Source organism: Theropithecus gelada, chromosome 19, assembly GCF_003255815.1.
Source record: "Theropithecus gelada isolate Dixy chromosome 19, Tgel_1.0, whole genome shotgun sequence".
NCBI lineage: Eukaryota > Metazoa > Chordata > Mammalia > Primates > Cercopithecidae > Theropithecus > Theropithecus gelada.
Genome location: NC_037687.1, coordinates 29,403,331 through 29,423,957, shown reverse-complemented (window position 1 = coordinate 29,423,957; position 20,627 = coordinate 29,403,331). Strand labels below are relative to the sequence as shown.

Below are 20,627 nucleotides of genomic sequence, written 5' to 3'. Positions count from 1 at the left end.
CAAAAATTAGTTGAATTTCCATACATTAACAATAAACACTTTTAAAAGAAAATTTAAAAACACTTCCATTTTCTGGGGATCTTAAAAAACACTTCCATTTGCTAGAGATCTTAAAGTGAGAAACACTTAGGAATAAACGTTAAAAACTGAGAATTTTGTACCTTGAAATCTACAAACATTGACCCAAATGATTAAAAACATATATAGAGATACAACTCATATTGATGGTTTGGAAAAATTAATATTGCTAAATTATTACGTAACCCAGTGTGATCCAGATTCAACACAATACTCATAAAAATCCCTATCGGTTTTTGTTAAAGAAACAAAAAGCAGGCTGGGAAAAGTGACTCACGTCTGTTGGCTAGGCTGGTCTCAAACTCATGATCTCAAGTGATCTACCCACCTCGGGCTCCTAAAGTGCTGGGATTACAGGCGTGAGCCATCGCACCTGGCCCAATCCTCTTAATATAAACACTTTAATGTCAATTAATGCTTGAACTCAATGTTTTAAGTCAACTCAAACTCAAGTCAATGCTGAATTGACTCTACTGTCAATTAATCCTTGATGGTTTGCTATGCTCATTGCATTTGTAACTATTACCTCAAAAATGAACGTTCTGATATTCTGCAAGGAGTAACCTCAGACTGAAGACCTTGTCACACATATGACATTTGTAAACTTTCTGTCCAGTATGGACCCTCTGATATCTAATGTGGTGTGAACGTGAAGTAAAGACTATGCCACAATCATCATATTTGTGAGGTTTCTCTCCTGTATGAATTCTCCTATGTTTTGCAAAAGATAAAGCTCAACTGAAGACCTTGCCATAATCATCACATTTGTAAGGTTTCTCTCCTGTACAGGATCGCCCATGAACTGCAAGGTGTGAATGATGTCTGAAAACCTTGCCACATTTATTATGCTTGTAAGACCTCTCTTTATTATGGATGCTCCAATGTTTTGCAATGGTTGTAGTGTTACTGAAGACTTTGTGACAATCATTACATTTGTAACTGACCACTAAAGGCTTTGCCACACTCATTACACTTGTACAGTTCCTTTCCAGTGTGAATTCCAGTATGTTGTGCCAGGTGTGACTCACACCTGAAAACTTTGTCACAAACCTTACACTTCTATTATTTCCCTTCAGTATGAACTCTCCTATGTATTTCAAGGAGTGATTTGAAATTGAAAACTTTGTCACATTCTTCACATTTGTAAAGTTTCTCTCCAGTATAAAGTCTGTGATGACAGGCAAGGTTTGATTGTTGCCTAAAAACCTTGCAAATTAATTACGTTTATAAGATTTCTTTTCAGTATGAAGTCTATGATGACATTCAAGGTTTGATTTTCGACTAAAAACCTTGCCACATTCATTACACTTGTAAGGTTTCTCTCCAGTATGAATGACTTTATGCATTACAAGAGATGAATTTTGAACGAAGGTCTTGCCACACTCATTACACTTGTAAGGTTTCTTTCCAGTGTGAATTATAGTATGTTGTGCCAGGTGTGAATCACGTCTGAAAGCCTTGTCACAAACCTTACATTTGTATGGTTTCTCTCCAGTATGAATTCTCCTATGTCTTTCAAGATGTGATTTGCGACTGAAAACTTTGTCACATTCTTCACATTTGTAAGGTTTCTCTCCAGTATGAAGTCTATGATGACGTGTAAGGTTTGATTGTTGATTAAAAACCTTGCCACATTCATTACACTTGTAAGGTTTCTCTCCAGTATGAATTGCCTTGTGAATTAAGAGGCCTGAATTCTGCCTGAAGGTCTTGCCACACTCATTACACTTGTAAGGTTTCTCACCAGTGTGACATCTATGATGGCATGCAAGGTATCGCTTCTGATGAAAGACCTTGCCACATACATCACACTTATATTGTTTGTCTCCTAAATGGATTATCTGATGTTTTTTAAAGAGTGAGCTATGATTAAAGGCTTTGCCACTCTCATTACATTGGAAAGATTTTTCTCTCATGTGTATTTCCTGTTTTTCTATGAGTAATGAAGAATGAAGGAAATTCTTCCCATACTTATTAGAAATATGGGTTTTGGGCCTACAGGAAATTCTTTCGGATGCTGAAACTGAGAAAGCATCATTGATAGGCTTCTCAACTTGATTGCCAATTTTCCCTTCAGGCTGAAATACGTGCAGTTCAGGCAGATGAGAATGAAAGCTTGATCTAAGCTGATCTTTAATAGGCTTATTTCCAGCAAGCCTTTGATCATATCGGTCTGTACTACTCATCAACATTTTTATTTTTGGCATTGGTGCTTCATGGCCATTTGTTTCATTTTCTTGCCACTGAAACACAAAGTCATGAATATCTTTCCCAATTTCCTGGAAGCAAATATCTCCAATGTGATGACTTGCTTGTCTTTGCAATGTCCCTGTGTGGATCACTTCTGTATTGCCTTGCCCTGTTGATGAGAACATCTTCATCCTGCATTTGGAAGAGATAGCTACAAAATATAAACACCAATAGGTTTCCAATTAAGTACAGAAGTTACACAATACTGAAATGTGTAAATATGACACAAAAAACAATACTTATTTTAAACTTCCCAAACATGATCTTCAAAGTTTAGGAACACAAAAGGGGTAAGATTTTTTAATAAATAATGGGCAATTACATATTCTTCAAATCATTTTTACTGAAGCCTCTTTCCAATATCATGACAAAACACTGACAGGGCACAAACATGTGTAAGCCTAAAGTAAGGAGTATTTTTCCACTGTGACCCTAAAGTGTGTCATAATTTGCAAAAAACATATCACTGTCACATCAAAGAGGAGAAAAATATATATTCTCCATATTTATAGGGTATTTACTATATACAAATAAATGCTAAAAAAACCAGACAAGGTATTATATTTTTTAATAATCCACAATAATCTCTTGTAAGGATAATCAAAATCAATGGAATTTCTATATTGTCAAACAATCATAGCACTGAGAAGAAAATATTACAAAAATTAGGCAGGTGCGGTGGCCACGCCTGTAGTCCCAGCTACTCAAGTGGCTAATGCACAAGAATTGCTTTAAGCCAAGAGGCAAAAGTTGCAGTGTACCAACATCGCACCACTGCACTACAGCCTGGGTGAAAAGTGAGAATCCACCTCAAAAGAAACAAGGCAGGGCATGATGGCTCACACCTGTAATCCCAGTACTTTAGGAGACTAAGTCAGGCAAATTACCCGAGGTCAGGAGTTCAAGACCAGCCTCGCCAACATGGTAAAACCTCTTCTCTACTAAAAATACAAAAAGTAGGCGGGCGTGATGGCAGGCACCTGTAATCCAAGCTACTTGGGAGGCTGAGACAGGAGATTTGCTTGAACCCGGGAGGCCAAGATTGTGGTGAGCTGAGATCGTGCCACTGCACTCCACCCTGGGTGACAGAGTGAGACCACATCTCAAAAAAGAAAAATGTTAATACCATATTTTTCTAAATAACTGTTACAAAATTACCTATATTCATGTGCAACAGGCACTTTGTGACTTTTTAAAAATTTTTTTGACTTTTTATTTTTTTGAGATGGAGTCTCGCTCTGTCATCCAGGCCAGAGTGCAATGGCATGAGCTTGGTTCACTGCAGCCTCTGCCTCCTGGGTTCAAGCAAGTCTCTTTTCTAAGCCTGCTGGGTACCTGGGATTACAGATACGCACCACCATGCCTGGCGTCCTGGAATTACAGGCAGGAGCCACTGCGCCCGGCAGCACTTTGTGACATTAACAAGTGGAGTGTGTCAGTTACATTGCATATCACATACCGAAAACTCACAGGTAAAGTCATGAAAATCAGTTAATGAAATATTGTAACCCTTGATAAAAGAAGTCAGAAAATAATAAGTACATGTATACAGCCTGCAGAATTGTAAACAATTCCCCATTAAGAAAAAAGCCATAACTTGTACTTACCACCAGTACACAACATAAGAGCTGAAATACATGTTAATATCACTACTTTCTGATTTATTAGGTCAAAAATATACACAGCACTATAAGGAATAAGAATTAACTAATGTCCAGGCACAGTGGCACATGCCTGTAATCCCAGCACTTTGGAGGTCCGAGGTGGGTGAATCACGAAGTCAGAAGTTCGAGACCAGCCTGGCCAACATGGTGCAACCCATATCTACTAAAAATACAAAAACATTAGCTGGGCATGGTGGATGGTGCCTGTAATCCCAGCTACTTGGGAGGCTGAGGCAGGAATCGTTTGAACCTGGAAGGCAGAGGCTGCAGTGAGCCAAGATCGTGGCAGAGCACTCCAGACAGGGAGACAGGATGAGACTCCGTCTCAAAAAATAAGATAAATAACTACTTTTCAAATAAGCTTTGGTATATTTGGTATTCTTTAATAGGATGTTCCTGCAGATGCAGACTTTGAAAGAATTTAGTTATGAGTGTTTACAACTCGTTAATAGAACTAGTACCTTTATGAAGAGACATTAAAGAGCTCTTTCTACCATGGTTCCTCTTTCCACCATGTCAGGACATGGCAGGAAGATGACTGGGCTAAACCATGACAAAGGCTCTCACCAGGAACCAATGTGGCTGGCACCTTGCTCTTGGATTTCTCACTTTCCAAATTCATGAGAAATAAGTTTCTGTGTCTGAAGCCTCTCAGTTTAAGCTATTTCCTTTTTTGTTTATTTTTGAGATGGAGTCACGCTCTATCACCCAGGCTGGAGTGTACTGGCAGGATTCTCCTACCTCAAGTGATTCTCCCTCCTCAGCCCAGAGTCTCACTCTGTTGCATGGGCTGGAGTGCAGTGGAGTGATCTTGGCTCACAGCAACCTCCACCTGCTGTGCAGATCAAGTGATTCTCCTGCCTCAGCCTCCCAAGTAGCTGGGATTACAGGCATCTGCCACCATGCACAGCTAATTTTTGTATTTTTAGTAGAGAGAGTTTCACCATATTGGCCAGGCTTGTCTCAAACTCCTGACCTCAAGTAATTGGTCCATCTCAGCCCCCCAAACTGCTGGGATTACTGGGAGCCACTGTGCCTGGCCCATTTTTGGCATTTAGTACATTCGATGCTTCACCACATTGGCCAGACTGGTCTCAAACTCCTGACCTCAAGTGATCTACCCACCTCAGCCTCCCAAAGTGCTGGGGTTAGAGGTGTGAGCCACGGCAGCCGGTCAGTCTAAATTATTTCTGACAGGACAGTGAAATGACTGAGACAGGAACAGGAGCATCTCGTCATCAACATCACCAAAAGCTGACAAATCTTATTAAACAAAGGAAGTTAAGAGTCTGTACTGTAAAACTTGCAATCCTTGAAGCCATCTAATAGCACTAATGTGTTAAAAAAAAAAAAAAAACCTTCAGATGAGCCGGGCACGGTGGCTTACACCAGTAATCCCAGCATTTTGAGAGGCTGAGGCAGAAGGATCACGAGGTCAGCAGATCTAGACTATCCTGGCTAACAAGATGAAACGCCGTCTCTACTAAAAAATACAAAAAATTATCCCAGCATGTTGGCACTCACCTGTAGTTCCAGCTACTTTGTGGGCTGAGACTAGAGAATTGCTAGAACCTGGGAGGTGGAGGTTGCAGTGAGCCAAGAGCCAAGATCACACCACTACACTTTAGACTGGGTGACAGACTGAGATTTTGTCTCAAAAAAAAAAAAAAGAAATGAAAGAAGTCTAAAGAGTAACTCCAACCCACAAACATATATGAAGTTCTCCAGTAAAGATAAATTAAAAAAAAACAAAACAGGCCAGGCATGGTGGTTCACACCTGTAATCCCAGCACTTTGGGAGGACGAGCCAGGTGGATAACCTGAGGTCAGGTGTTCCAGACCAGCGTGACCAACAAGGAGAAACCCTTCCTCTACTAAAAATACAAAATTAGCTGGGTGTAGTGGCGCATGTTTGCAATCCCAGCTACTCAGGAGGCTGAGGCAGGAGAATTGGTTGGAGGTGGAGGTTGTGGTGGTGAGCTGAGATTGCAGCATTGCACTTCAGGATGGGCAACAAGAGCAAAACTCTGTCTCATAAATACAAAAATTAATTAATAAGAGGACAGATACAGAAACTGACATATGTGTACCTTTTGTTCAGAACTAAACTTTTATAATATTATTTAAAATAAAAAGGCATGAAAAAACACTACATATATGTTACCAGAAATGCAACATACACAGAAATAATTCTGACAAAAATTTAAAAAGTTCTAGAGAAGTAGTTTTTGCAGGTTATGAAACTTTTTTTTTGAGATAGGGTCTTACTCTGTCTCCCATGTTGGAGTGCAAAGATGCAATCTCAGCTCACTGCAACCTCCACCTCCCGGGTTCAAACAACTCTCGTGCCTCAGTCACCTAAGTAGCTGGGATTACTGCCACCCACCACTGTGCCTGGATAATTTTTGTAATTTTAGTACAGATGAAGTTTTGCCATGTTAGCCAGGCTGGATTTGAACACCACCTCGGCCTCCCAAAGTGCTGGAATTATAGGCATGAGCCACTACACCTGGCCAGGTTATGAAAAGTTTAAGTTTCATTATTATGCTATAACTTTAAGATCTTTAACATACCTGCAACAATAACCACTTCCCAAAACTACTACTCCTCTATAACTTTTTATTTTTGTCAGAATTATTTCTGTGTATGTTGCATTTCTGGTAATATATAAGTACAGTGTTTTTCATGCCTTTTTATTTTATTTATACAACACACTTAACTTCTGTTTACTGAAAGAAATGGGCACAAACGGGCACGGTGGCTCACGCCTGTAATCCCAGCACTTTGGGAGGCCAAGGTGGGTATATCACGAGGTCAGGAGATCGAGACCACGGTGAAACCCCGTCTCTACCAAAAATACAAAAAAAAAAAAAAAATAGCTTGGCGTGGTGGTGGGCGCCTGTAATCCCAGCTACTCAGGAGGCTGAGGCAGGAGAATGGCGTGAACCCTGGAGGCGGACCTTGCAGTGAGCCAAGATCGCGCCACTGCACTCCAGCCTGGGCAACAGAGCGAGACTCCAACTAAAAAAACAAAAAGAGGCCGGGCGCGGTGGCTCAAGCCTGTAATCCCAGCACTTTGGGAGGCCGAGATGGGCGGATCACGAGGTCAGGAGATCGAGACCATGCTGGCTAACACGGTGAAACCCCGTCTCTACTAAAAAATACAAAAAATTAGCCGGGCGAGGTGGCGGGCGCCTGTGGTCCCAGCTACTCGGGAGGCTGAGGCGGGAGAATGGCGTGAACCCGGGAGGCGGAGCTTGCAGTGAGCTGAGATCCGGCCACTGCACTCCAGCCTGGGCGACAGAGTGAGACTACGTCTCAAAAAAAAAAAAAAAAACAAAACAAAACAAAAAGAAAGAAATGGACACTAACGTGGTTGCTATATTCACACTGGAATCATGCTTAAACCACTTACATGTTTACAGAGAACTAAAAGACAAAACTATTTAAAATAATAACAATAGTTGTGCATGGCGGCTCACGCCTGTAATCCCAGCGCTTTGGTGTAGGGTCCAGCCCTACGGAGCTTACCGGGTGTTCTCCCCGTGTGTGGAGATGAGAGGCTATAATAAATAAAGACACAAGACAAAGAGATAAAGAGAAAACATCTGGGCCGGGGGGCCACTACCATCAAGACGCCGAGACCCGTAGCAGCCGAAATGGCTGGGCATTCTAATGTTTATTGCATACAAGACAAGGGGCAGGGTAAGGAGGGTGAATCTTCTAGATGATTGACAAGGTGAAGCAAGTCACGTGATCAGAGGACAGTGGGCCCTTGCCTCTTATGTAGCCGAAGTAGAGAGAAGGCAGCATACATCGGCGTTTTCTTCTATGCACTTATAAGAAAGATCAAAGACTTTAAGACTTTCACTGCTTATTCTACCACTATCTACTATGAACTTCAAAGAGGAACCAGGAGTACGGGAGGAACATGAAAGTGGACAAGGAGCGTGACCATTGAAGCACCACAGGGAGGGGTTTAGGCCTCCGGACGACTGCGGGCAGGCCTGGATCATATCCAGCCTTCCACAAGAAGCTGGTGGAGCAGAGCATTCCCTGACTCCTCCAAGGAAAGGAGACTCCCTTTCATAGTCTGCTGAGTAACGGGGGCCTTCCCAGACACTGGCGCTACTGCTTCACCAAGGAACCCTCAAGCGGCCCTTATGCGGGTGTGACAGAAGGCTCACCTCTTCCCTTCTAGGTCACTTCTCACAATGTCCCTTCAGCACCTGACCTTATACCTGCCGGCTATTCCTAGGTTATATTAGTAATGCAACAAAGAGTAATATTAAAAGCTAATGATTAATAATGTTTATAATAATGATTGACAATTGCCATGATCATCTCTATATCTAATTTATATTATGACTATTCTTATTTTAACTATTTTCTTTTTTCTTTTTTTTTTTTTTTTTTGAGGCGGAGTCTCGCTCTGTCGCCCAGGCTGGAGTGCAGTGGCCAGATCTCAGCTCACTGCAAGCTCTGCCTCCCGGGTTTACGCCATTCTCCTGCCTCAGCCTCCTGAGTAGCTGGGACTACAGGCGCTCGCCACCGCGCCCGGCTAGTTTTTTGTATTTTTTAGTAGAGACGGGGTTTCACTGGGTTAGCCAGGATGGTCTCGATCTCCTGACCTCGTGATCCACCTGTCTTGGCCTCCCAAAGTGCTGGGATTACAGGCTTGAGCCACCGCGCCCGGCCAACTATTTTCTTTATTATACTGAAATAGTTTGTGCCTTTAGTCTCTTGCCTCAGCAACTAGGTAATCTTAGGCCCACACTTTGGGAAGCCAAAGCAGGTGGATCACTTGAGACCAGCCTGGCCAACATGATGAAACCCTGTCTCTACTGAAAACACAAAAATCAGCTGGGCATGGTGGTGAGTGCCTGCAGTCCCAGCTACTCAGGAAGCTGGGACACAAAAATCCTTTGAGCCTGGGAGGCAGAGGCTGCTGTTAGCCAAGATCATACCACTGCACTGTAGCCGGGGCAACAGAGTGAGACTCTTTCATAAAATAAGAAAAAGAAAGGAAGAGCAGAGGGATAAGAGGAGGCAAAGAAAGATGTTATTTCAGAGATCTCAGGATAGAAACTTTCCTTTTCCCACAGAATTCTCCCACTTGCAGAGTTTCCCCACACACTAGTGGAAGGTGGAGCTTCCACTCTGCCCATCTGAGCTCTTACCTGCCTTTACACCTGTAATACATTCCCACCCAGCTGGATATTGTTGCTATTTTCACTTCACTCTCCACAGTCCTGGGCTCTTTCTCTTGCTCCAACATGGAGACAGCAGGTCAGAAAGAGACTCCTGCTTATCAAAAGAAAGGACCATGACGTGCTGGAGCTTTTCTAGAGTCCCAGCCCTATGTTTCAATAGGAAAGAAGACACTGCAGATGATCTAGGAAAATATTTCACTGACTGCTCCACTGACTGCCTCCTTCTGAATGCTTGGGGAGCATTGTAATATGTAATATGTGGACATCGAGTTCCCTTCCAAGAACTACTGAATTGAAAGCACAGGAGAAGAAAACAGGGAACTGGATATCTTTAAAGTCTGCCAGAAGGTTTTGTTTTTGTTTTTGTTTTTGTTTTTTGAGACACAGTCTTGCTCTGTCACTCAGGCTGGAGTGCAGTGGTGTGTTCTCAGCTCACTGGAACCTTGGCCTGCCGGGATCAAGCGATTCTCTTTTGTCAGCCTTTCTAGGAGCTGGGATTACAGGCATGCACTACCACGCCTGGCTAATTTTTGTGTTTTTAGTAGAGATGGGATTTCTCCATGTTGGCCAGGCTGATCTTGAACTCCTGACCTGAAGTGATCCACACGCCTCAGACTCCCAAGGTCCTGAGATGACAGGCGTGAGCCACCATGCCTGGTCTGCCATAAGGTTTTATGCTTACTTTACTCTGGAACCCCCCCGAGCTATCATGAAGAATGCAAAACATCTAAACAAAGGGGACAGTGAAAGTCCAGAAGCTACATCATGAAGCTTTTCATTTCAAAATCAACATGACTTCCACATTAGTCAAGCAAGGATGCAGCTCCCAGGAGGCAACAAGAGAAAATACAAAGATACAAAAGGGCACATCCCCTCTTCTGGAGGGGAAGTTATCCTCACCCAGGGAGACCAGGTTCCTATAATTCTCCAACATCACGTCTCTGTATAGAGTCCTCTGAGCAGGGTTCAGGCATTTCCACTCCTCCTGAGAGAATTCTATGGCCACATCCCTGAATGTCAGTAGACCCTGAAATGAAAACACATTTTAACAAAATGGCAGGCCGGGCGCGGTGGCTCAAGCCTGTAATCCCAGCACTTTGGGAGGCCGAGACGGGTGGATCACGAGGTCAGGAGATCGAGACCATCCTGGCTAACACGGTGAAACCCCGTCTCTATTAAAAAATACAAAAAACTAGCCGGGTGAGGTGGCGGGCGCCTGTAGTCCCAGCTACTCGGGAGGCTGAGGCAGGAGAATGGCAGGAACCTGGGAGGCGGAGCTTGCAGTGAGCTGAGATCCGGCCACTGCACTCCAGCCTGGGCAACAGAGCGAGACTCTGTCTCAAAAAAAAAAAAAAAAAAAAATGGCTATGGGAGAAGTTCTTATCTCTACAGAAAATGAGAAGAGGAGAGAGGGGAAAGCATGGATTCAATTGTAGGAATGTTCTGACGAATCCAAGTGAGGGATTTTCCACCACATAATGTCTTCCCAGTGGTGTTTGATTACACTTTTTGAAGAGGTCAGGATACCCTCTCAGTATGAATTTCTTATGTTAGAAGTAAATAATTAGCTGGGCATGATGGCAGGCACCTGTTGTCCCAACTACTTGGAAGGCTGAGGTGGGAGGATGGCTTGACTCTGATGGTGGAGGTTCCAGTGAGCTACGATTGCTCCAAGGCGTTCCAGCCTGGGCAACAAAGGAAGACTCCATCTCAAAATAAAATAAAATACATGAAAATAAGATTAATTAAAGTACAAAACTCTATTTTGTATAAGTTCAAAAAATAATAAAACCTACACACACTCACAAAAAACTACATGTTAATACAAAGTGGTGTCATTTGTCCCAGATTTTCAAAGTATGCAATATTTTCAAAATACATACATATGTGTATATATGTATGTGTATGTATATATGTGTATATATATAAAGGTTTTAAAATAAAAAGTAGCAAGTTTTGTTTAACTGAAGAGGAACCTCATTTTGGTGGAAAAGGATACTTTGGCAGCTAGAAGTACTGCTCCTATACTTCAGAAAAATTGTAACCAGTTTTACAAAAAACACCTGTTTCACAAGACTCTCCACAGTAACACCACTGTCTCCATCAGGTTAATTTGTTAAGAATGGTTTAATAAATCTCCTGCTGTTATTTAGGTTGACTTCATATTCTTAAAATAATGATGGAATAAAACCCCTGTATCATTCATGTCTGTGTATGAATTTCCCATTCTAAGTACTAAGATTTTTTGAGTCAGAAACACAGCAACTCACTCAATTACTGAAAAATTTAGTATAAAATCAGGGAGAAAAGATTTTCCCTTATTGGTCTCCTTTTCTAGAATTTACCACGTACTTTGTGCATATGAATATGTGACTTCCATTGGCAGCTGCTCTAATCCTGATCTACAGAGAACTGACAGAGCATCCAGATGTGGCCCCTGAACAATCCCCACTGCCAAACAGCACTGACACCATGGGACCCTCACCCTGTGAGCAAGATGAGAGGGACTGAGGGAAGGCATGGGTGAGTGTGAGCAAACCTGTCAGGGAGGACACTTGAGACTCAGAGAAGATTCACAACACCAAGGCCCAGGGTTTCTGAAAGGAAGGAGACAGAACAATCCACCGAGAATATCATCTCACCTGAGGAAGAGCCATCCCTGACCCTTTGCTTTCCTCTTCCGTGTTTTTTCCTCACGTACCAAGAGTCTTTAGAAGTCAATCCTGAATGTTAGAAATATGTTGTTTATTGCTCAGAATCAACACACTTCCTCCCTGTAACATAATGACACATACAAAGGTGCCCTCACCCTGAAAAAATACAGTCACCTCTGCTGCCCACTGCACCAGGGATGATACATTTCTACAAGACTCTCACTTCCCTCCTGGAGAAGCCCACACACACACTGCAGGATTGAGGAGCCGGGCTGGAATGAGCTCCCCTTCAGGGCACAGACCCAGCCCTGACCAAACCCCGTGCAGAGGCTGGGTGTGGTAGCTCATGCCTGTCATCCCAGCACTCTGGGAAGCCAAGGTGGGTACAATTGCTTGAGCTCAGGAGTTTGAGACCAGCCTGGGCAACATGGGAAACCCCATCTCTACCAAAAATACAAAAATTTGGCCACGTATGGTTGGTGCACGTCTGTGTGTCTCTGGTCCCAGCTACTTAGGAAGCTAAAGTGGGACGATCACTAGAACTCAGGAGTTTGAGACCAGCCTGGCCAACATGGTGAAACCCTGTCTGTACTAAAAACACGAAAATTGGGCTGGGCGCGATGGTTCATGCCTGAAATACTAGCACTCTGGAAGGCTGAGGTGGGAGGATTATTTGAGGTCAGGAGTTCGAGAGCAGCCTGGCCAACATGGTGAAACCCTGTATCTACCAAAAATACAAAAAGTAGCCAGGCTTGGTGGGGTGTCAGTAATCCCAGCTACTCCGGAGGCTGAGGTTGCAGGATCACTTGAACCTGGGAGGTGGAGGTCGCAGTGAGCCGAGATGGCACCACTGGACTCCAGCCAGGGCAACAGAGTGAGACTCAAAAATAAAATAAAATACAAATACAAAAATTAGCCGGGTATGGTGGCACATACCTGTAATCTCAGCTACCTGGGAGGCTGAGGCACAAGAATTGCTTGAATTCAGGAGACAGAGGTTACAGTGAGCCAAGATCACAAGACTGCATTCACATCCTGGAGGACAGAGTGAGACTCTCTGGGAAAAGAAAAAAAAGCATGTTTCTGATGTGATTGACGCAGAGATAATAAAACCTGAGTAATGTGATAGAGCCTGACAGGCAGAGGGAACTTCAGATGGGGGTGGGAGAGCATGGGAGACATTTCTGAGCCAAGACCTGAAGGAGGAGAAGGGGACAGTGCTGTGAGCATTTAGGGACATAGGGTAAGAGCAGTGAAAACAACCTGAGACAGGAAGGGTTTTGAGGTTTGGGAAAAGAGAAAAAGCAAATGCGACTGGGGCAGAGGGAGACATGAGATGAGGGTAAGCTCCCAGGAGGAGGCTGGACACTGGAAGGGGCCCTGGACACAGGGCTGTGGAGCCACAGTGAGGAGCTGGACTTTTGTCCTGGGGAACACGGGAAGCCGGTGGAGGGTTCCCTGCCAGGGACTGACAAGACCTGCTTTAGATTTCGCTGTGATATCCTCAGAACAGGGACATTTTCAATGAGTTACGCTGAGAAGGTCTGAGATGAGTGAGAAGATGTGCCTGAATTCTGACATGGTGGCCTGGAAGCGCTAATGGAAAGAGCTGGCCTTATCAAAATTATCCTTGAAACTTAGAGAAGCATCTTTCACATACCTGGGATAAAGAAACTTCTTTTGTCAGGTTCTGATGCCACTGATTCCCAACATTTAATTCTTCCTCACAAGAAAATTACAGTAACATTTATAAAATGCAGAAGTATAAAGACACAGCTAGTGACCTTGAAAACAGAGAGGCTTGGCCGGGCGCGGTGGCTCATGCCTGTAATCCCAGCACTTTGGGAGGCCGAGACGGGCGGATCACGAGGTCAGGAGATCGAGACCATCCTGGCTAACACGGTGAAACCCCATCTCTACTAAAAAATACAAAAAACTAGCCGGGCGAGGTGGCGGGCGCCTGTGGTCCCAGCTACTCGGGAGGCTGAGGCAGGAGAATGGCGTAAACCCGGGAGGCGGAGCTTGCAGTGAGATGATATCCGGCCACTGCACTCCAGCCTCGGCGACAGAGCAAGACTCCGTCTCAAAAAAAAAAAAAAAAAAAAAAAAAAAGAAAACAGAGAGGCCAAGTGCAGTGGCTCACACCCATAATCCCAGCACTTTGGGAGGCCGAGGCGGGCGCATCACCTGAGGTTGGGAGTTCTAGACCAGCCTGACCAACATGGAGAAATCCCACCTCTACTAAAAATACAAAAATTATCTACAAGTGGTGACACATGCCTGTAATTCCAGCTACTCAGGAAGGTCAAGGCAGGACAATCACTTGAAACTGGGAGGTAAAGGTTGCAGTGAGTAGGCCAGGCTTGGTGGCTCATGCCTGTAATCCCAGCACTTTGGGAGGCTGATGCCGGCGGATCACCTAAGGTCGGGAGTTCGAGACCAGCCTGACCAATATGGAGAAACCCCATCTGTACTAAAAATACAAAATTAGCCTGGCGTGGTGGTACATGCCTGTAATCCCAGCCACTAGGGAGGCTGAGGCAGGAGAACTTCTTGAATGAGAAAGTCAGAGGTTGCAGTGAGCCGAGATCGCATCATTGCACTCCAGCCTGGGCAACAAGAGGGGACCTCCCATCTCAAAAAAAAAAAAAAAAAAAAAAAAGGCTTGCGGTGACGTGAGATCGCTCCATTGCACTCCAGCCTGGGCAACAAGAGCGAAAGTGCGTCTCAAAACAAACAAACAAAAAACAGGGAAAGAGGGTCAGCTGTAGAACTAAGACATAAGCAAACTTTTTCAATCAAGAATGCATGGGTGGCCAGGTGCGGTGGCTCACGCCTGTAATCCCAGCAATCTGGGAGGTCGAGGCGGGTGGATCACCTGAGGTCAGAAGTTCAAGACCAGCTTGGCCAACATGGTGAAACCCTGTCTCTACTAAAAATACAAAAATTATCTGGGTTCCATCCTCACATCTTGTTTAACCTCTTGTTGCTCCTTCTCCCCAATCTTTAGATAGTCCTCAATCTCCATGTATTTCTGCCTCTTCTCCCATCTCTGCTCCTCCTCTGCTTTCCCTGTTAAATTCTGTCTTCCCTGTTATACCCCCTGTCCCCGCTCTCTGGCACCCCAGATCCCCAGGTGTCCTCCCTGCTGTGATTCTCCCTCTGTTCTCCTTGCCACCAGCACCACTGTGCTCTGTCTGCCCTGGCTCCAAATCCCTCCTCCTCTCCCTTACTCTGATGAGCCTCCCTCTTTGCTGCCCCTCTGTACCTTGCTGTCGTCCGTCATCTCTCTGTACATCTAGATTTTCTCTACATTTCTCCGGTTGCTTTTCTCCTCCGCTTTCTTTTCTTTTTTTCTTTTTTCCCCCCACTTTTGCTGTTTCTTGTAGCTTTTCTCTACATTTCTCCTCCTGCTTTCTTATCTTTTTTATTTTCACTTTTGCTGTCTCTTCACAAATCCCTCACCATCCTCTACTTTGCCATCTGTTATGGGTCTTTCTGCTTTTCTCTGTCTCAGGTTTTCTACTGCTCTCTCAGTCCCTCTCTCTGTCTCCTGATCCTTTTGGCCCACACAATCACAGGAGGGCTTGGAGGAAGACGCCTGCATCCCGGAGAAGCTCATTTTTCAGCGGCTGGAGCTGGGCAGGCAAGAACACCAGGTGTCACAGGACAGGCTCCGGGCTCCTCCCCAACGCGGGCTCAGGAGAAGCGGTGACTGCTAAGGGGAGACTTGGGGTGCAGCAGGGCCCAGCATGAGGCGGGAGGTGGGGTGTGAGGACGCCTTCGTACAAGGGTGGGGTCCACAATATCCCAGCACCAGGCAGAGAACGTGGCCTCCCCGAGACTGGGGTCGAGGCGTTTGCGCTTCAGGGGCCTTCAAGGGTGAGGCTGGGAGGCGCCCAGGTCGGAAATACACATCTCGGGTGAGGACTTTGAAAAGCGCGGGGAGGGAGGAGTTAAAAAACGGTTTTGAGCACAAAAACTACGCGATAGGAAGTGTATACATCGCCCTGTAGCAGAAGACCGGAGACGGGAACAGCCTCAGGTCGACTTTAAGCACAAAAGGAAGCGACTTCCGAATTCCCAGAGGAATGTCCGCATTTTCTCCGGTTGAAGGAAGATGGGCGAGAATTTACAGGTCTGCGGGGACCCCATGTCCCAGGTGCGGAAGTGCTGGGGACCTGCAGAGTGCACACTTAATACAACACAGAGCAAAACTCACCGCCGCGGCGCGATTTTCACTCTAGGGGATCTGCTTCCGGGTCGGCGCGCATCTGTGCGCACAGGACTAAAGCCAGGCCTGGGTGGAGCCAAGGAGAAAGTGGGCTGGGCCTGAGCAAGGTACAGGTGGAGCCCCAGGCGGAGAGACCTCGCCCTTTAGAACCAGCAGAGGGCGGGGCCGGGGCGGGACAGGTCCCTCAGCCTCGCTCCCAGCGACTCTATTTTTGGGACTTTGGATGCCAGAGAGGTCAGGAAGGCTGAAGCAAGATTCAAAAGCCCTGGAATTGTCTGGAACGGGGTTGCAAACTAGAATGTGAAATGCAAAACCCTGCCTGGACAGAACGTACAATTTCATGCTGACGGCCCAGAGAACAGAATAGAAATCCTCTCCCTTTCTACTCTCCATTCACTCAGAAGGGAGAGTTCACCCTGTGCTCAGCTTCAGAGACTTCCCGAGGACCCCTGCATCGGATGCGCGATGGAGGGCTCAGGCCAGGGAGGAGTGAGGTCACCACCTGCTGCTTAAACACAGCAGGGATGCGGCCGGGTGGGCAGGAGCCTAAGGACCCAGGGGCGGGAGGATCGCTGAGCCTGGGGGTCCAGGCCAGCCTGGGCGACAAAGTCACACCTCCCGCAGGGCTCCCTTCCTTGTCTCTTTTAATTTTTAAAATAAAATTTTGAGTGTGTGAGATAGGGATCCAACATTATTCTTTTCCATGTGGTTATTCAGTTAATTGTCCTAGCACATTTGTGGAAGAAATCTATTACTTTCTTTTTAAATTTCTTTTATTTTCCTTTTTTTTTTTTTTTTTTTTTTTTGAGACAGAGTATTTCTCTGTCGTCCAGGTTGGAGTGTAGTGGCTAGATCTCGACTCAGTGCAGCCTCTGCCTCCTGGGTTCAAGCGATTCTCCTGCCTCGGCCTCTGGAATAGCTGGCATTATAGGCGCGCGCCACCACACCCGGCTAATTTTTGTATTTTTTGTAAAGACAGGTTTTCACCATGTTGGTCAGGCTGGTCTCAAACTCCTGACTTGAAGTGATCCGCCTGCCTCGGCCTCCTGAAATGCTGGTATTACAGGAGTAAGCCACTGTGCCTGGCCCAAGAAATACTCTTCACTTCGCTTTTAAATGTTGAGAAAATATAATTGAAAACTAAAAAATCTTCCCTTAAATGAGATATCATCTTCACGACGATAACAGCGAAAGAAATAAAAACTGTTTTATTTTTTTTATTTATTTTTTTTTTTGAGATGGAGTCTCGCTCTGTCGCCCAGGCTGGAGTGCAGTGGCGCGATCTCGGCTCACTGCAAGCTCCGCCTCCCGGGTTCACGCCATTCTCCCGCCTCAGCCTCCGAGTAGCTGGGACTACAGGCGCCCGCCACCACGCCCGGCTAGTTTTTTTTGTATTTTTAGTAGAGACGGGGTTTCACCATGTTAGCCAGGATGGTCTCGATCTCCTGACCTCGTGATCCACCCGCCTCGGCCTCCCAAAGTGCTGGGATTACAGGCTTGAGCCACCGCGCCCGGCCAAACTGTTTTATTAATAAATAAGCCTTATACCAGAATGTGATGGGAAATAGAGAACAGTTGAGAGGTTGAAAAGAGAGAAAGAAACTTAACTGTTCTGTACAACCCAAGTTCATGTTTTCAAGATAAACACCAATCAGTCCTCAGGGAAGAGGACTTGACAACACCCTTGATCACACATAGTTCATCCTGGCTCTACTTGGTAATGGAGGTGACTATCTGTGTCAGCTAATTAGCTTCATCCAGAGGGAGGGGGAGAAACCCTAACCCATGTCTTTTTGACAAATGTGAGTTTTACAACATGGCGACAGGTGCCCTCTCTGGTGAGGCTCCTACAATCCGACAGAAACTGATGTCAGCAGGAAATAATAAAATTTAGAATACATTATTGTCATGCGCGTCCATTTGAAGAGACCACCAAACAGGCTTTGTGTGAGCAATAAAGCTTTTTAATCACCTGGGTGCAGGCGGGCTGAGTCCGAAAAGAGAGTCAGCGAAGGGAGATAAGGGTGGGACCATTTTATAGGATTTGGGTAGCTAAAGGAAAATTACAGTCAAAGGAGGTAGTTCTCTGGCGGGCAGGAGTGGTGGGGGTCACAAGGTGCTCCATGGGGGAGCTTTTGAGCCAGGATGAGCCAGGAAAAGGAATTTCAGAAGGTAATGTCATCACTTAAGGAAAAGACTGGCCATTTTCACTTTTTTTGTGGTGGAATGTCATCAGCTAAGGCAGGGACAGGGCATTTTCACTTCTTTTGTGATTCTTCAGTTACTTCAGGCCATCTGGGCGTATACATGCAAGTCACAGGGGATGCGATGGTTTGGCTTGGGCTCAGAGGCCTGACAATTATTAATTATAGAGTTTATTTGAACACAAAGCATGAGAATAGCCACCTGGAAACCTCAACTCCAAATAAATGGAGTCAGTGTTCCGAAGGAGAGACATTAATGTTTCACACAGATAAGGAAAGATGAGAAGCTTTAGCAGAATCACCACTTTTTCCATTCAAGTCCAATGCATAGGTTGCAGTAGCTTGATTGGTGACAGACTGATACACTTCAAGGAAAGTTACATTATCACTCTGTAAGAAGGGACAATGATGCCAGGAGGTCTTATCTCTGGGACTGCTTAGCTTTCTTATTTACATGAAAAAATTTTTAATTGATATTAGGAAACTCAATTGTATAGCACATTTTGTTTTGTTTTATTTTGGTACGGAGTCCTGCTCTGTTGCCCAGGCTAGAGTACAGTGGCACGATCTCGGCTAACTACAACCTCCACGTCCTGGATTCAAGCAGTTCTCCTGCCTCAGCCTCCCAAGTAGCTGAAAATACAGGCGTGCACCACCATGCCCAGCTAATGGCTTTGTGTTTTCAGTAGAGACGGGGTTTCCCCATGTTGGCCAGGCTGGTTTATAATTCCTGACATCAGGTGATCCACCCACCTCAGTCTCCCAAAGTGCTGGGATTACAGGTGTGAGCCACCGTGCCTGGTCAGGAAAACATGTAGAAGTTGAGCCTGCATGCCACTGGACTCAGGTTGCATGACCATGTTCCTCTCAAGGCTCAGAATTATTTAAAAGTCTGTAGCTTTAAATTTGAAATATTTGATGTTTGAAATATTTAATTTCCTACTGACAGTCCGAGTGACCTCGGACTGAAGCCTTTGCCACACTGATGACATTTTTAAGATTTCTGTACAGTATGGATTCTCTGATGTCTAATGAGGTGTGAACATGAAGTTAACGCTCTGCCACAATCACCACAGTTGTGAGCTTTCTCTTCTGTATGAATTCTCCTGTTTTGCATAGGATGAAGTTTGACTGAAGACCCTGCCACAGTCATGACATTTGTAAGGTTTCTCAGCGGTATGAGTTTGCTGATGAACTGCAATGTATGAACTGTGTCTGAAAAATTTGCCACGTTTATTACACTTGTAAGATCTCTCTTCATTATGGGTTCTCCAATGATTTGCAATGGTTGTAGCATTACTGAAGACTTTGTGACAAACATCATGAGAGGTGACAGTGCACTAGCAGCCCTCACTCTCAGCGCCTCCTCAGCCTATGTCCACTCTGGTAGTACTTGAGGAGTCCTTCAGCCCGCCACTGCACTGTGGGAGCGCCTTCTGGGCTGGCTGAGGCTGGAGCCAGCTCCCTCTGCTTGTGGGGAGGTGTGGAGTGAGAGGCACAGGTGGGAACTGGGGCAGTGCACGGCGCTCACAGAGAGTTCCAGGTGGGCATGGGCTTGGCGGGCCTCACACTTGGAGCGGGCATCTGGCACCGCCAGCCCCGGGCAGTGAGGGACTTAGCACCCGGGCCAGGAGCTGAGGAGGGTGCGCCAGGTCCCCCAGTACTGCCAGCCCAACTACGCCATGCTTGAATTCTCACAGGGCCTCAGTGCTTCCCCACGGGGCAGGGCTCAGGATCTACAGCCCACCATGCCTGAGCCCAACCGCGCCCTGTGGGCTCCCGCGTGGACCGAGCCTCCCCGAGAGGCACCGCCCCCTGCTCCATGGCTCCGAGTCCCATCGACCACCCAAGGGCTGAAGAGTGTGGACATGTGGGACTGACGGACAGCTCTGCCTGCGACCCCAGCGCAACATCAACTAGGCAAAGCCCGCTGGGCTCCTGAGTCGGGTGGGGACTTGGAGAACTTTATGTCTAGCTAGAAGATTGTATATGCTCCAATCAGTACTCTGTGTCTAGCTCAGTGTTTGTAGATGCACCAATCAGCACTCTGTATCTAGCTAATCTAGTGGAGACTTGGAGAACTTTTCTGTCTAGTACTCTGTGTCTAGCTAAAGGATTGTAAACACACCAATCAGCACTCTGTATCTAGCTAAAGGTTTATTAACACACCAATCAGCACCCTGTAAAAATGGATCAATCAGCTCTCTGTAAAGTGGGCCAATAAGCACTCTGTAAAATGGACCAATCAGTATGATGTGGGAGGGGTCAAATAAGGGAATAATAGCAGGCTGCCCCAGCCAGCAGTAGTATCCTGCTCGGGTCCCCTTCCA

At 45.6% G+C, this 20,627-nt stretch overlaps 1 protein-coding gene across 1 annotated transcript in view; it reads right to left on the bottom strand.

Moving 5' to 3' along the window:
* Positions 1–605: 605 nt before the first annotated feature.
* Positions 606–20,627, bottom strand: part of LOC112613507 (zinc finger protein 888-like) — a 57,518-nt gene continuing 37,496 nt past the window's right edge. Inside the window, 5 exon segments of the mRNA XM_025369098.1 lie at positions 606–1,017; positions 1,136–1,284; positions 1,368–1,690; positions 1,775–2,479; positions 10,106–10,232. Of these exon segments, the coding sequence (XP_025224883.1) occupies positions 606–1,017; positions 1,136–1,284; positions 1,368–1,690; positions 1,775–2,479; positions 10,106–10,232 (1,716 nt within the window).